This window comes from Hoplias malabaricus, chromosome 18 (genome assembly GCF_029633855.1).
Source record: "Hoplias malabaricus isolate fHopMal1 chromosome 18, fHopMal1.hap1, whole genome shotgun sequence".
In the NCBI taxonomy this organism is placed as follows: domain Eukaryota; kingdom Metazoa; phylum Chordata; class Actinopteri; order Characiformes; family Erythrinidae; genus Hoplias; species Hoplias malabaricus.
In genome coordinates, this window is record NC_089817.1 from 23,384,647 (window position 1) to 23,399,371 (window position 14,725).

General features: G+C 37.3%; 1 protein-coding gene across 1 annotated transcript; it reads left to right on the forward strand.

Moving 5' to 3' along the window:
- The first annotated feature begins 685 nt into the window (after nt 1–685).
- On the forward strand, nt 686–14,003 carry LOC136674406 (uncharacterized). Its single transcript, XM_066650416.1, has 13 exons — nt 686–717; nt 833–896; nt 1,017–1,197; nt 1,342–1,503; nt 1,960–2,096; nt 2,206–2,433; nt 11,531–11,582; nt 11,747–11,780; nt 11,974–12,037; nt 12,195–12,375; nt 12,538–12,705; nt 12,817–12,957; nt 13,048–14,003. Exons 1-13 carry the CDS (start codon nt 686–688, stop codon nt 13,272–13,274), a joined length of 1,671 nt encoding a protein of 556 aa, XP_066506513.1. The 3' UTR covers nt 13,275–14,003.
- The last annotated feature ends 722 nt before the right edge of the window (nt 14,004–14,725 follow it).

The window sequence follows — 14,725 nt, forward strand, 5'->3', positions numbered from 1 at the left end:
ATACACCTCACATACAGTCACTCGGAGTAGGGCTCGAACCCACAACCCCAGGACACTACCTGTTGTGCCACTGTGCCACACCCCTAAATAACATTAATATTTAATACAGTAACAAGAAAGATAATGAGCAGATAACATGATTATTCATTTGTGCCTGACTTGAAACTTTAGTCTACATGTTTAACTAATGATTAACTGTGGTGCTTAGAATTATGAGAGGGACACTTAAACACTTCTTCTTTATATTAGCAGACATGTTAGCAATTTATAATATTTTATGAAAATAAAATCTATATTCTAAAATGAAATATTCTACTATATTCTAATATATATATATATATTTAAATGGTACACTACACTGTAATCATTCTTTGGTGACACAAAAACTTATTGTGCAACTTCCTTGTGATTTCCCAGACTGTGGTATAAAAGCAGCCCTGAGACTGAATGTGAATCAGATCTAACAACAGCTAACAACTCCAGCTCGTGGAACTGATCTCCACCTGAGACTCACTGAACACTGGTATGTATTGGAAGGATTTACTGTTTATTACAAACATTTCTTTACTAAATTGTTGTTTAAATATATTTTTAATGTGCTTTTAACTGAAAACATAATGTGGATATTTTAAAAGTGTTATCAAACTTTTGGAACTAATATTGTCCTGTGGACATATTTACAGAAATGGCAGCGACAGACTTGTTGCAGTTAGAAAGGTAAGCCTCTAAATCTTTCCCGATATAGTATGAATACTGTATTGAGTATTGAAAGTTAAGCTACCTCCTTCTCCATGATCCCATATGGATGAAATTTGTTTCTGTTGTTTCACAGCTTCTTCGAGAGCGGGTTTGAGATGGACATTGATGAAACTGACTGCTCTGGTCCCTTGGCGATGGTAAAGAATAGTTCCACTATGTCTGATTAATCTTAATCATTGAGGGTTTTGAGACTTAGGGATTCACCATTGCTTTTGTTTTGAGTGTTAGCTCTGACTGTGGACTGTGGTTGTTTTCAGAGTGGCAGATGTTCCTGCCATGAAGGGCTCCGGATTGAGATTTCTGAGCACCCTCACAGTATGAGGAAGGTGGCCAACATCATTGTTGCGCTACAGAGACTGCAGAAATTTCAGAAAGTGCAGTCCACTGAGTTTACTGAAAAGGAGCTCTTCAACATCATCATGGAGAATGTGATTGAAGGTGCATACAGGATTAATCATTCATAGAAATTAAATTTCTTGTCATGTTCCTGAGCTCTTTTCTAGCACTGCTGCAAAAGTTTTGTCTTAGAAATTCCTCTAGATTTCCCTGTAAACTGAACTACCTTCCCTTTTTCTCACACAGAGAATGTGATGATGAAAGCTTTTTCTTCGAACACTTACAACAAGCAAGATAAGGTCGTCCAGTGCACAATGTGTGATAACTTACAGAAGAGACTGGTGCAAAGTTCTAATCCTCCCATCCTCCTAGCAGTCACTCTGAATGCTGCCAACATTAGCCGAAGTGGTAAATATATTTCAATGATTAAGTATGAAACCTAATTTTCTGGGCCTTTATCTCATAGTATTATAGTACTGCTCTCTACAGTGTATCGCCAACCCTTGTAAACCTTTAATAACAATTTGGAAATGTATTTCATCCCTGTTAATCCAGACAATTAAAGCTTTTAAGAAATTTAATGGCCATTTCCTGAAAAAAGATGATATCTATTTTTCATGAGTTGTGCTGATAATACAAATCCTCGTTAGTCTAGGTTTATAGGCTTAATCTGGATATGGAGACTATGTCTATTTTTCTTCTTTGCGAAAAGCTGTACCATTGAAGATGATGAATTGCACTGTCGGGTCTGGGCGCATTGTGGGATTTCATACTTATGCCTTGTCAGTCATTTTTGTCTTCACCAATGACTTGTTTGTTTTGAAACAAACAAAATGTATAATTTAAATTGTTTTCTATAAACAGTATCCATGAATCTGTCGGCCTACACCAGCCCAAACTACACATCTACAGTTGGTCAGCCAGTGTGTTTGGGGATTGCTCAAAGCAACTTGTATATTGCATGTAGTGACGTGTCTGGAACTCCTCAACTCATCCTAGAGGCAAGTACACTTGAGTACTTGACAGAAGCCACTGTGTTGCTGCTGGTGCTGCTTAGCTGGTTTAGCTCATGCTTTAAGTCATAGCATTGACACGTTGATCCTTTTGTAGGAAGTGAATGACAAAGAAACTCTGAAGACTATCAATATGAAGGATGACATGGAGAAGTTCCTCTTCTACCGAAAAGTTACCGGAGACACCATCAACACTTTTGAATCAGTAAAGTTCCGTGGCTGGTTCATTAGCACCTCTAATGAAGAGAAGAAGCGAGTGGACATGTGTACTGCAACGGATAACAGCCGCCAGAAAGTCTTCACACTCCAGGATCAGAAAGAAATTTGATAAGCGCAGCACTAGTTTCCAAAGTGTATGTACGAGGTACAGTTTTACATCCAGAGGCTTATGTTATGTTTGGATATCTCTCTGTTAGAGAAAAATAATTTCTCTCTATCCAAGAAATGTGTTATTTATTTATTTATTTATACTACACAAAAGTTTTATACATTTTATTTGTTTATTCTCAAATATATTTATTACGAATGTATTTATTTATATTATTTAAATTTATTTAACTTATTTATATCATTATGCAGACAATATTAGTAACTGGTGTCAGTAGAATATTGTTTTGTTTGGTTGTTTTTTTTTTTCATTTTAAAATCCAGCCAAAAACAATTCCTACTTTCTGTCTATGGAGTAAGATCATTGTAAAGAAAGTGTGCATGTTCCTACATTCATACATGTGTTTTTAAGTTGTACATATTTTTAAGTTGTACTGTTTTGTGTGTGTTTTGTACAAATAAAACTTCAAAAATATATGATTATTAAGATTTACGCATATGACATGAATTATTACGGATACAACACAAATTGAAAAGTGAGGTGTCACTGTCAAAACTCGGTGGAAAATGCATTGAGCAGACGACCAATTGATTTGATAAAGTGCGCATGCGTGGTCTGCTGCGCCTTGTTTTGAACTGGGGGTAAAGGTGTCAACCAAGGCTTATGGTTATTTTATGTTTATATGGTCTTAACCTGGACTGAAGCCTATTTACATATTAGAGCCCCAGGTTTTATTTTATTTTCATGTTGTAACTGATGAATTTAGTGGATCATATTTGACAGGAAATTAGTAATAATAATAAGCTCAAGAATTCAGTGATTCGAGGTTTATTCCTGCATGTTGTATAACAACATATGTATTTTAGTAGAGGTGATTTTATTTTTCCAAAATCAAAATTTCCAAAATTTGACTGAATAATACATTGTCAATTCCAGGACCCCAGCCTATTGATTTGATGATTTATAATTTTGAATGACCATTATTTTTTTAGATTATTAATTTCCATTCACTTTCATATTTCTGCATTTTACTTATGTGTTTTATATTTGAAGCAGGTTCCTCATTAGTTGTTTTAATATTACATAAATAATACTGCTTCGATTGAAAGAGGAAAGCTTTCACCTGAGACCTTTGTCTTGTGTGAAACGTATGATGTGAAGAACTTGAAGAATGCAAGTCTGGAACCGGCCGTGTTTAGAATCTTAAACTTTAATTTCAGTTTGAAACTGTGCATTTCACAGAGATAATTGTTATTCATGAAAAGGACATGTTTATTAAAAGTAACATCATCTTTATAATTTTATTACATCTATTTAATTTTATTTTGGTCATTTGTTTTTGTTTAGGTTAATATGTTTTGTTAAAACACCCTGGAGGGGGCGCCAGTCCTTCACAGGGCAACACACACACTCACACCTACGGACACTTTTGAGTCGCGAATCCACCTGCAACATGTGTTTTTGGACTGTGGGAGGAAACTGGAGCAACCGGAGGAAACCCACGCGGACACGGGCAGAACACACCAACTCCTCACAGACAGTCACCCGGAGCGGTAATCAAACCCACAACCTCCAGGTCCCTGGAGCTGTGTGACTGCGACACTACCTGCTGCGCCACCGTGCCGCCCTCCCATTAATAATAATAATAATAATAATCTAAAATAACATTTCATGTATGTTTCTGTGAATTATAATGCCAGATAATAGAAACATTCTTGTGTTCATTATCTATAATTAAAACACTATGAAGGGCTGAACAGTGGTGCAACAGTGTTGCTGTCACACAGCTCCAGGGAACTGGGGTTGTGGGTTTGAGTCCCACTCCGGGTGAGTGTCTGTGATTGGTGTCCGTGAGGTTTTCGTCAGGTTTCCTCCCACAGTCCAAAAAACACACATTGGTAGGTGGATGGGCGACTGAAAAAGGTCCATAGTTGTGAGTGTATGTAGCCCTGTGAAGGACTGGCGCCCCCAGTATATTTATATATTATAAATATAAAATCAAATCGCAATCTCCCACCCAATGTTAAATTATAATGGTAAAACAAAGTTTATGTACAAGTGCTTAATTTTACACAAACTAAAAATACATGTGAGAGTTTAAGAGTTTGGGACTTTTATTTTAACTGCGGAAAGCCACTTAAGAACAGGTGATCGCTCAGACTGACCAATGAGGTGTAAAGTGTGCTTTAAGCCCGCCCACACTTCCCAATCAAAATAATGAACCGTATACAAAACACGGACTGAATTCTCGTTTCGATATCCGTGTGTTCAAACTGAAAATGAATAAACGAGCTTGGTTTTCTTTTTTCGTTTTTTCCATTCTCCATTCAGACCAAGAAAACAGCTAATAAAATATACACGAACCCTGCCGCCACCATCAATTCAAAACAAGCCGCAGCAGGCCACACATGCGCACTATATCGAATCTTCTGCTCGATGCATTTTGCCTGTGAGACCAGTGACATAGTTTGACAGTGTTTTCTCACTTTTCAGTTCTTGTCTAAACTCTAGAAGTCGTATCCGTTGTAATTCAAGTTATATGCGTAAGTCTTTATAATCATGTATTGATCATGTAAAGATTTATTCGTACAAAACACACACAAAACAGACTTTTATGTACAACTTATATATTTATGTACGAATGTAGAAGAGCATGTACATTTTTTTGACAGTAATCTTATTCCATATATGTCCTTCTTCTAAAGTAACTCCCCTAAAATACACAAAAACACAGCTTGAAAGTTATATAGAGAGAACATAGGCGAGAGGTTCACAACATATTGCTTTCAACATGATCCATTATCTCATGTCTAATTCACAATCCTGCACCTTCAAGTTCCTTCACAGATGTAAAATTACAGTGACGTTCACTCTGGTTTGCCTTCTGCCTTTATCCAGGATCTTTTGGTTGTAAGCCTTTTCTACTTTTGCATTTTCATGCATACACAAAGGAGTACACGTGCAGCATGAGGGCAGGGTGGTGTATCTGATGTTAAAGGTAAAGTAATTTCATTGTTTGTTCAAACAGCTCATCATCCAATGGCATTATGGGCAGCTTTTAAAAATCCTTGACAGTCCCCAGGCAGGGAACCACTGGAACAAAAAACCCTAAAAAATGCATTTATGAGAAAATGTTTTAAAGGTTTTTAACTCTTATTGCACATTGTGCATATGTGCAAATGCTGTTCATGGCTTCACACTTTTTAATTCGAATGTGTGAATGTGCTTTGCACCATATTCACTGTTGCATATACACTGTGAGTGTGTGAGATGAATTGATGAACACAATTTTCTAAAGCTACAAATTTCAGCTGCTCTGTATCTAAAAGCAGATATTTCAACACTGACGCTGTCGCTGCTGCCCGATTTGTACTGTGCATGCGAAGAACATCATGCTTGGTACACATACTTAATTTCTTCTTAGAATATAAACATAAATAGACACAGCCCTTTTTGATTTAACACCATGTGTGTCCCACTTTGTTATTCATCTTGTTTTGTTTAAACAGAAGAATTCCTCATAGATATTTTCAGCTGTTAATTAACACACTTTGCTGGTGCTCCAGTTGTTTAAAACTGTAAAGGACAACGAGGAAAGGCTAATTAGTTTATTTGTTTACAACTACTCACTTTTGAAGATAAAGCTCTTCTTTGCAACTCTCTGTTGCTATCCGCTTGTTTTAAGTTGTGATGCCACACATGACATTTATCAATTTCCGGGTCCAATCGCACCTTCAGCCCCATGTCATACATTCATAAAACATTCATTCATCAATTCCATCTTCAGTTACCTATAATGAACAACAAACTTTCTGTGTGGTTTACATTTGAACCACAAAAGTTTTTACCTTTTTTACCCATTACAAGATTACTCACCCATTACTTGCTGGGATATTCGGATATGTAATTTTCCCTTTCGTGTCTTTGACTTTTGACTCTCCCTGCATGTAATATGCATTCTGAAACTATGTGTGATAATGCAAGCTATAGTTTCAATCATAAATTATTATTAGAATTCTTGCTCATTCTCATTGCATTTAGCATGTTTTGTTTTCTTGAGCCAGGCAGACTCATAGGGTGCTTAGCACCTCTAAAGCTCTGTGCCTGGTTGTATAAAACACCTTGGGTTTTTCCCTTAATTGAAGATTTTCCCTTAGCCAAGGAAATTACTTTAGTGTGTTGGATAAAACCCCTAACTAAGGGAGAATGGTAAGGGATTTACTGCAGTGACTGAGTAGTATCAGGGTCCCAGTGAATTGAGAGTCTATTCTTTGGGGTGCACTGTCAGGCTGCGAGAGCATTATATCTGTGAGCACAAACTTGAGTGAAGGGTTTTTGTGTTGTGCAGTTCAGCTCAGCGCAACCAGATAGTGCACACAGACAGTGATGACGATAAAAACCTGTTTCAGAGAGAACAAATTTCAGCGATTGGTGCTGGAGGAACAGAAAAGTATGAAAATATGTAAAATAAGACAGGCTTTACACTGTTTAGAATCATAGCTGACCAGCTAACAGGCACATGGTTTAGAACCACAGCAGGGGGTTTTTCCGAGTTCAAAACACACTTATTTAGAGGATAAAGCCTCATATTTGTTAGCACAATGTCAAGTAAAGAATCTTCTAAGTATTTTGTCTGTTTTCAGCTTTACTCCTCTCTCTTTTAAGTTAAATTCAGAGCTAAACTCACAACTGCAGTGGGCTACTAGTCTTGCATTTTTGTAACCACCCATTTTCAGACTATGACATCACCAGTCAGTGAGCTCCCACAGTGCCCCCTCCCGGTGGCTCTCTTAAATGCACATTAATGAACTCTTTGGTCTTGTAAGACACATGCTGGCTTGTTTACCTGCTGGCCACATTTGTGGATGAGGCTGTATTTGTATTTGGATCGGGTAAAATGTGAAAGGAAAGTCTCAAAATCAAAAAACCCGTGAGAGGAAATGAACAAAAGTGACATGATCCAACAATGCAGATTCAACAATTTACAAATACAATTTAAATTCAAAACTTATAAATATATGGAATGTAAATTTAAACATGTATTTATTTTCACATAAAATTATGATATATCTAAGAAAACAAAAAACATGTATTTATGAATGTAACTGTATTTGTACAAATTGCAGACTGTGACACATAGATTGGGATGTATTCATTTGTGAATAGTGAAACATATCTGTGATTTGTCTTTAATTTGTGGATAACATTTACGCATTCGTAAAGTATTTTGAGACTAATCTCTCTCCATAGTGTTTCGTCTCCCGCTGTGAGAGCATGCCTGGGGCGTAAAATTTCTGTAGAAATTCTCCAAATGTATGTGTGAAAGGTACACAATGCTTTATCTGCAATTGTGGCCCAGGGCCGGCCTCAGTTCTGATCATTACACATCTCTGGAGGTAATTCCACGAACACCCATCTGCCGCAAGTGTCCTCTTTTTTGAAAATAAAATGGGTCACACTAAGCTGGTGTTTTATCCCGCGAACTAAATAACTGACTGTGCCAAAATGTTATTTTTCATGAGGGTGTCAGGTTATTTAGGTTGATCATATTTTGGTTTGCAATAATAGGACACTTTGGGCAGGATGTCATTATGCGGTAGACACCTGCACTAGGTGAAAAGTTTGGCGGTGGGGTGGTGTCATTTCGAGTAATTGGTAAACTGTAGTACTTTTCAGTTCCTTTATCAAAAATGACAGAAACCAGAAAACACATGATCATTAAATGAAACAACAAAATTACATGTTATGGGTGAAGTTTTTAACATTTGTAAAAGCAAGCGCCTTAACATTGCATCAGCCAGAAATAATACTTGAACCAGTCATTTATGTAGAAATACTAACATTTCCACTCTGTCTAAATAAATTACTGTACAGCAGAATTCTGCAAATCTTTTTTTATTCTACTCCCACTATAGTTTGTCAAGCACATGCTCCTTCCTGCCAAAATTCTGCAACATTTTCACTGTTCCCACCCACAGTCCTGCATGTTTAATGAAATAAAATAATATTTTAAAATATTATTGCCATGTGAAGGACTGCCCCCCCCCCCCCCCCCTGTGTATTTCCGCCTTGCACCCAATGATTCTGGGTAGGCTCTGGACCCACCATGACCCTGAACTGGATAAGTGGTTAATGAATGAATGAGTGAATGAATATTATAGTACAGCTCCCTTAATGGAGCAATCTCTGGCATATTTACTGTACTTAGTCATGAAATGTCCAGGGTGTGTGATCATAGATTAAGGAAACAGTCAAAGATAAAACACTGCTGCCTCTCACATACGAGCGTGGACCCCCCTAGGGAACGCCAGGAGGGTCAAAAACAGCATCTACAAGACGTGTTTACTTTATAAAACACTGAAAAATACGGCGTTTCTTCCGGCGTGGTGCCGTTAATTATGCTGTAAAAGTATTAATACTGCCGTCATTTACGCCGTTCCAAAGCCAAACCAATGGCGTTAAAAGCAGCGTTTTAAATTAAGATAATGAGCTCCACCTGCCGGCCATGAAAGCCAATCAATTTGAGCTCCAATCGTCCAATCACTGACTGAGAAGATCAGACCAACTCATCACTACAGAGCTCATTCATCTGCTCATAAACATTGTCTGGATGGAGTTTATTATTCCAAAATGTAAAAATACACATTTAAGATTTCTCTTATCAATTTTATTTTTTGTATTTCTTGAGCTTTAAGTGGTAAAGTCAAATACCTTTTCTTTGTGCAGTATTCCTTTTTTAGTTATTTATTTTCTTATATATATATATAAATGCTGGATCCCTGATGTAATAATTATTATTATATGAAAACAATTTTAAAATAATAATTATTACTACCACTTATAAAGCTTGTTTCACATATCCAAGGACACTTACAATTGAGAGGGGGAAATCTGAATACATTACTGAAAGCCTGGTTAAGGACCAGAAGAGAATGGGTTCCTGTTTTGGGTCTTGATTATTCTGTTGTTCTTCCTCTTGCTCTGAAGAGGTCATTCAAATCACCCCACTGTGTTTGAACTATCACAAGATTAGGAACATCTACATTGTGTCTATACTCATTGTCCATTTTATCAGCTCCACTGACCACACAGGATTAAAGATTAAAGAGAGTTTACAATGAAGTTTATATATATATATATTTGGAATAATACCGCAACCCTGAAATGGACAAGTGGCGCAGCAGGTAGTGTCGCAGTCACACAGCTCCAGGGGCCTGGAGGTTGTGGGTTCGATTCCCTCTCCGGGTGATTGTCTGTGAGGAGTTGGTGTGTTCTCCCTGTGTCCGCGTGGGTTTCCTCCGGGTGCTCCGGTTTCCCACAGTCCAGGAACACACGTTGGTAGGTGGATTGGTCACTCAAAGAGTGTGAGTGTGAGTGTGTGTGTGTGTGTGTGTTGCCCTGTGAAGGACTGGCGCCCCCTCCAGGGTGTATTCCTGCCTTGCGCCCAATGATTCCAGGTAGGCTCTGGACCCACCGCGACCCTGAATTGGATAAGCGGTTACAGATAATGAATGAATGAATGATGATGATGATGATGATGATGATTTGGAGTAATAAACTCCAAAAATAAATTCATCCAGAATGAATGAGCTCTGTAGTGATGAGTTGGTCTGATCTTCTCAGTCATTGATTGGACGATTGGAGTTCAAATGGATTGGATTTCATGGCGGGCAGGTGGAGCTCATTATCTATTTTAAAGTCTATTTTGGTTTGGCTTTGGAACTGCGTAAAATACGGTGTTCTGGAGGTTCAAAACGGCATATTTTTACGGTGTTTTGAACCTTGGTATTTTAACGGCGTAAAAAACGGTGTTATTCATACTTTTACGGCATAATTAACAGCAACGCCCCCCACAAACACATACATGCACGTACGCGTGGTAAAACATTTACCCGCGCTTTCACACAAAGTGAAATACAGACACCACGGGGGTGCAAACGCATACAAAGATACGGAGTCTACACAAATGCCACACACACGAGAGGCTGAAAGAGACCTCCATTTCTGCAGCACCCTAATGCACAATTAATTTGGCGTTCAGATGATTGGTTGCTTCACAGATATATATAGAATTGCTTTTACAGTAAGAAAGGTTTATCATTTTCTTTTTGATTTTTATAGCTATTTTCTCTTATGTTGATTGTGCATGATACTTACTGCATGATTATTACTTTAGAGTTTTTATTCATTTGTGGGATATTTTTTCTACATGTTTATCTTGTCCAACAAATGTTCACTGATACCATAATATCATATTCCTGCCATGCACCCAATGATTCCAGGTAGGCTCTGGACCCACCACTACCCTGAACTGGATAAGCACTTACAGAGAATGAATGAATGAATGAATGATCCAGCAATGCAATTTGCAGAAAACAACACCATTACATTGCAAGAAAACACACAGAAATAGGGGAAAAAGTTCAACCTGTGATTTCGAGCATATACATTTTTCTGCTGAGTTCAGACTAAAAATAAAGAAGTATTTTGTAATCTTGAAAGTTTTGATGGACACTCCTAAGCACACAAATGGAAAGCGTTTGTAGCATTTTACTTTTCCCCCATTTTCATGAAAAGTTTGGAAATCCTGGAGAAATACTTATTAATTACGTGTCCCTCAGAGTAACTACTAATTACTAATCACTGGTCACATCAACATCTTACATTCCACCTGGAGAAGTATAATCTAAATACATTCCCCCTACAGTTCAGTGTCTAAATTATTGTATCAGTGCTAAAAAAAAGGCGTACTCAAAGGAAGCTGGAGAAACCACACCTTGCAAGCACTCACCTTAAATATTTAACCTTCAGCATCAGCCAAATATTAGGAAAACATGCAAAACAGACAATGAATGTATGAATGAATATTAAGGGGAGAGAGAGACTTTAGGATAGCACACAGGATAGGAATTTCTAATTTACTAAACCTTAATAATCTAACATAAATATTTATAAAAATATATTATTGGTACATATTGGCAGTGTACTGTGATGCTGGTTACAGCCCACTTGCGTAATTTCCGCTTGTGGATTCCCCACAGCCTTTGTTTAAAAGAAGCCTCATTGCTGAATGTGTATCAGAGAGCTGCTCTAGCTCAACAGCGCAACTACAGACAGCAATCCACACTTAGATTCAGTGAACACTGGTATGTATCTAAAGAATTTAACTTAACTATTAAATTTCTTCACTAACTTGTTTACAGAAATACTGGAACTAAAATTTGTGAAAAAACTTTTAAGTCTTAATATGGAAATTGTAAAGTGATATTGAACTGTTGAAACTATTATTCTCTTCTGACCATATTTACAGAAATGGCAGAGACAGACTTGCTGAAGCTAGAAAGGTAAGCATTTAAATCTTTCCCAACATATCATGAATAATGTAACGATAATATATATTGTTATTTGGTTGCTTTTTAAATGGGAAATTAAATGGGAAAATTTGCTTGCTTTGAAACCTAAGCTAAAAACCTTCTTTGTTTATTAAAATGCTACTCCATGATCCCCTTTGAATGAAATTGATTCCACTGTTCACAGCTTCTTCGAGAGTGACGATGAGATGGGTTTTGATGAAATGGACTGCTCTGATTCTTTTGCGATGGTAAGGAATAGTTCCATTATATTTTAATGTATTTCTCCAACACCTAACCCATGTCTGATTCATCTTAACCTTTTACTGGTATGATATACTTTGCCTAGATCTTTGTCATTGTCTTAAGAATATTAGCTCTCTGACTGGGGACTGTGGTTGTTTTCAGAGTGGCAGATGTGCCTGCCATGAAGGGCTCCGGATTGAGATTTCTGAGCAACCTCACAGTATGAGGAAGGTGGTCAACATCGTTATTGCTCTGCAGAGACTCCAGAAATTTCAGAAAATCCAGTCCACTGACTTCACTGACAATGACCTCTTGAATGTCATCATGGAGAATTTGATTGAAGGTGCATAAACCTGTGTATCTGTTTCTAATAACAATATTTCAAAAAAGAACGATGCTAGCAGTTTTGCACCTAAAGAAAACATATTTTACACCTGAATGATGTCTCAAAAGTTGCTCTAAAATGACCTGTAGACTGATCCCTCCATCACTTTTTCTCACACAGAGAGTGTGGTGATTAAGCTACATCACACTTCTTCCAGGACTTATAAAAAGCAAGATAAGATTGTCCAGTGCACAATATGTGATAACTTAAAAAAGAAGCTGGTGCGGAACCCTATTAATGGCAAACTCCTAGCCATCACGCTAAGGGGTGGCAGCAGTAGCCGAAGTGGTAAGTATATTTGTTCATTTCAGTGATAAGATTTTGACTCTTGGCTCCCTGTAAAGTATTTTTATGCATTTCTTCTCAATACCTTTTAATGAAATGCAATGTTTCCAACAGTATCCATGAATCTCTCGGCCTACACCACCCCAAGCTACACATCTACAGATGGTCAGCCAGTGTGTTTGGGGATTGCTCAAAGCAACTTGTATCTTGCATGTAGCAACGTGTCAGGAACTCCTCAACTCATCCTAGAGGCAAGTACACTTGTGTATTTGACAGCATTTGACAGAAGCCTCTGTGCTGCTGCTTTAAATCATAGCATTAACAAACTGATTATTTTGTAGGAAGTGAATGACAAAGAGACGCTGAAGTCTATTATTGAGGCAGATGACATGGAGAGGTTCCTCTTCTTCCGAAAAGTAACTGGAAACTCCATCAACACCTTTGAATCAGTGAAGCACCCTGGATGGTTTATCAGCACCTCTAATGAGGAGTACAAGCAAGTGGACATGTGTACTGCAAAGGATAGCAGCCGCCAGAAAGTCTTCACACTCCTGGATCAGAAAATAATATGAGAATCAGATTGGAATCACATGATTATTTGTTTTCCAGAATGTATGTACTAGGTACAGTTTTTAATCTGGAGATATGCCTTATTTAGGGATTCCTGAACAATAGTCATTTGTTTTGACCCCAAAATTTCAGTTATTATAAATAGGCTGAAACAGTTATTCTGTAGTAACGTCCAAGACGTTGTGTATATGTGATGTTAATTGCAAATTATGTGTAAAGGCAATGTCTACGATTGTTGGGAAACACTGTTCTCTTGTTTGTTTACCTTCAGAAGCATCATTTAAAGTTGGATGGTATGTTATTGTTGAAGGAAAAAATATTATTGTTGGTATGTAACTGACATTTAACATGTTTAAGTTTTTATTCATTGTTTGAGTTACCACAGAATCTCATTTGTAACTTGAGTTGTTTAGTTTTGTAGCACTTTAGGTCTGCGTTTACTTTCATGCAGTTAGCACTCCCTCGAATTCGAGAGTCACCCGTTTCTGTCTGGAGTCTGGAGGTCTCTTTGATGGATAAAATCCTTAGAAATTCTGAGAGAAAGCCTAGCATACCGGAATAAGACACTTTGATATTTTTACACATTTACAGACACTGGGGCTTCAAACACATTAGTCTGCTTTTGAGCACAAAAACAGACTGGAGAGCAGCAAATGGTGAGGAAAGAATTTTATAAAAAAGTGTTTTTGATTAAAACAGTGAATGTCATTTTTAACTGAGATATATTTATGGCTATGCTGAAATAAATATTTATCAATACAGTAATTGATGTTTTTTTTTTATCAATGTATTTATTTATAATCATGGAAATGTCTATGTCCATGTTGAGGCCAAGTCTGCTTCACAAAATTGTCTCAGAAACAAATTGAGCTTTTACATATAAAGTTTAGACCCTACACTAAAAGTACACTTAATGTACTAAATAAAGGTGCACATGTTCTGTACATTGATGTTCAGCTGTGCGTGCACATCTTGTATAATCTCTACTGAAAAGCATTGATAAATAGAATGAAACATTCTGGAGCAGCAGCATATGAATCTAATGTCACCATGTCCAATTGCCAAGGGGCTAGAGGGGCATAGGATAAATTAAACTCTTTACTTTAGAGTGACAATTAGCAATCACATGGTTTGTGTTTAGGATACCATAATTCAAAAGTAAAATGTGACATCTAGTATAAATCTACCCCAGGGAAGAAAATTACAATCATGGGGGGATCGGAGCAACGGGGGACACACTATATGTTATTACCATTAACTTCAGAAGAAGCCGATAAGCATTTACCCATAAACCTTTGTCCATATAATGTATTGTAATGGGAAATGAGGCAGTCTGTACTTGTGAGTGAAGCAGTATGGAAAGTGGGGCAAAGTGACGTAGAGTGTTTTTTTTTTTTTCTGAGGATGGCTATTGAATGTGGGTTGTACGTGAGTCATGTGTACCTCTGCTGTG

Bases quoted from the DNA above. Each gene is read 5' to 3' on its own strand.
- LOC136674406 (XM_066650416.1), top strand. From the start codon at position 686: ATGGCAGCGACAGACTTGTTGCAGTTAGAAAG. The intron at 1,504-1,959 runs GTAAATATATTT...TTCTATAAACAG, and splicing joins TGCCAACATTAGCCGAAGTG to TATCCATGAATCTGTCGGCC. The intron at 12,958-13,047 runs GTACACTTGTGT...TTTTGTAGGAAG, and splicing joins TCAACTCATCCTAGAGGCAA to TGAATGACAAAGAGACGCTG.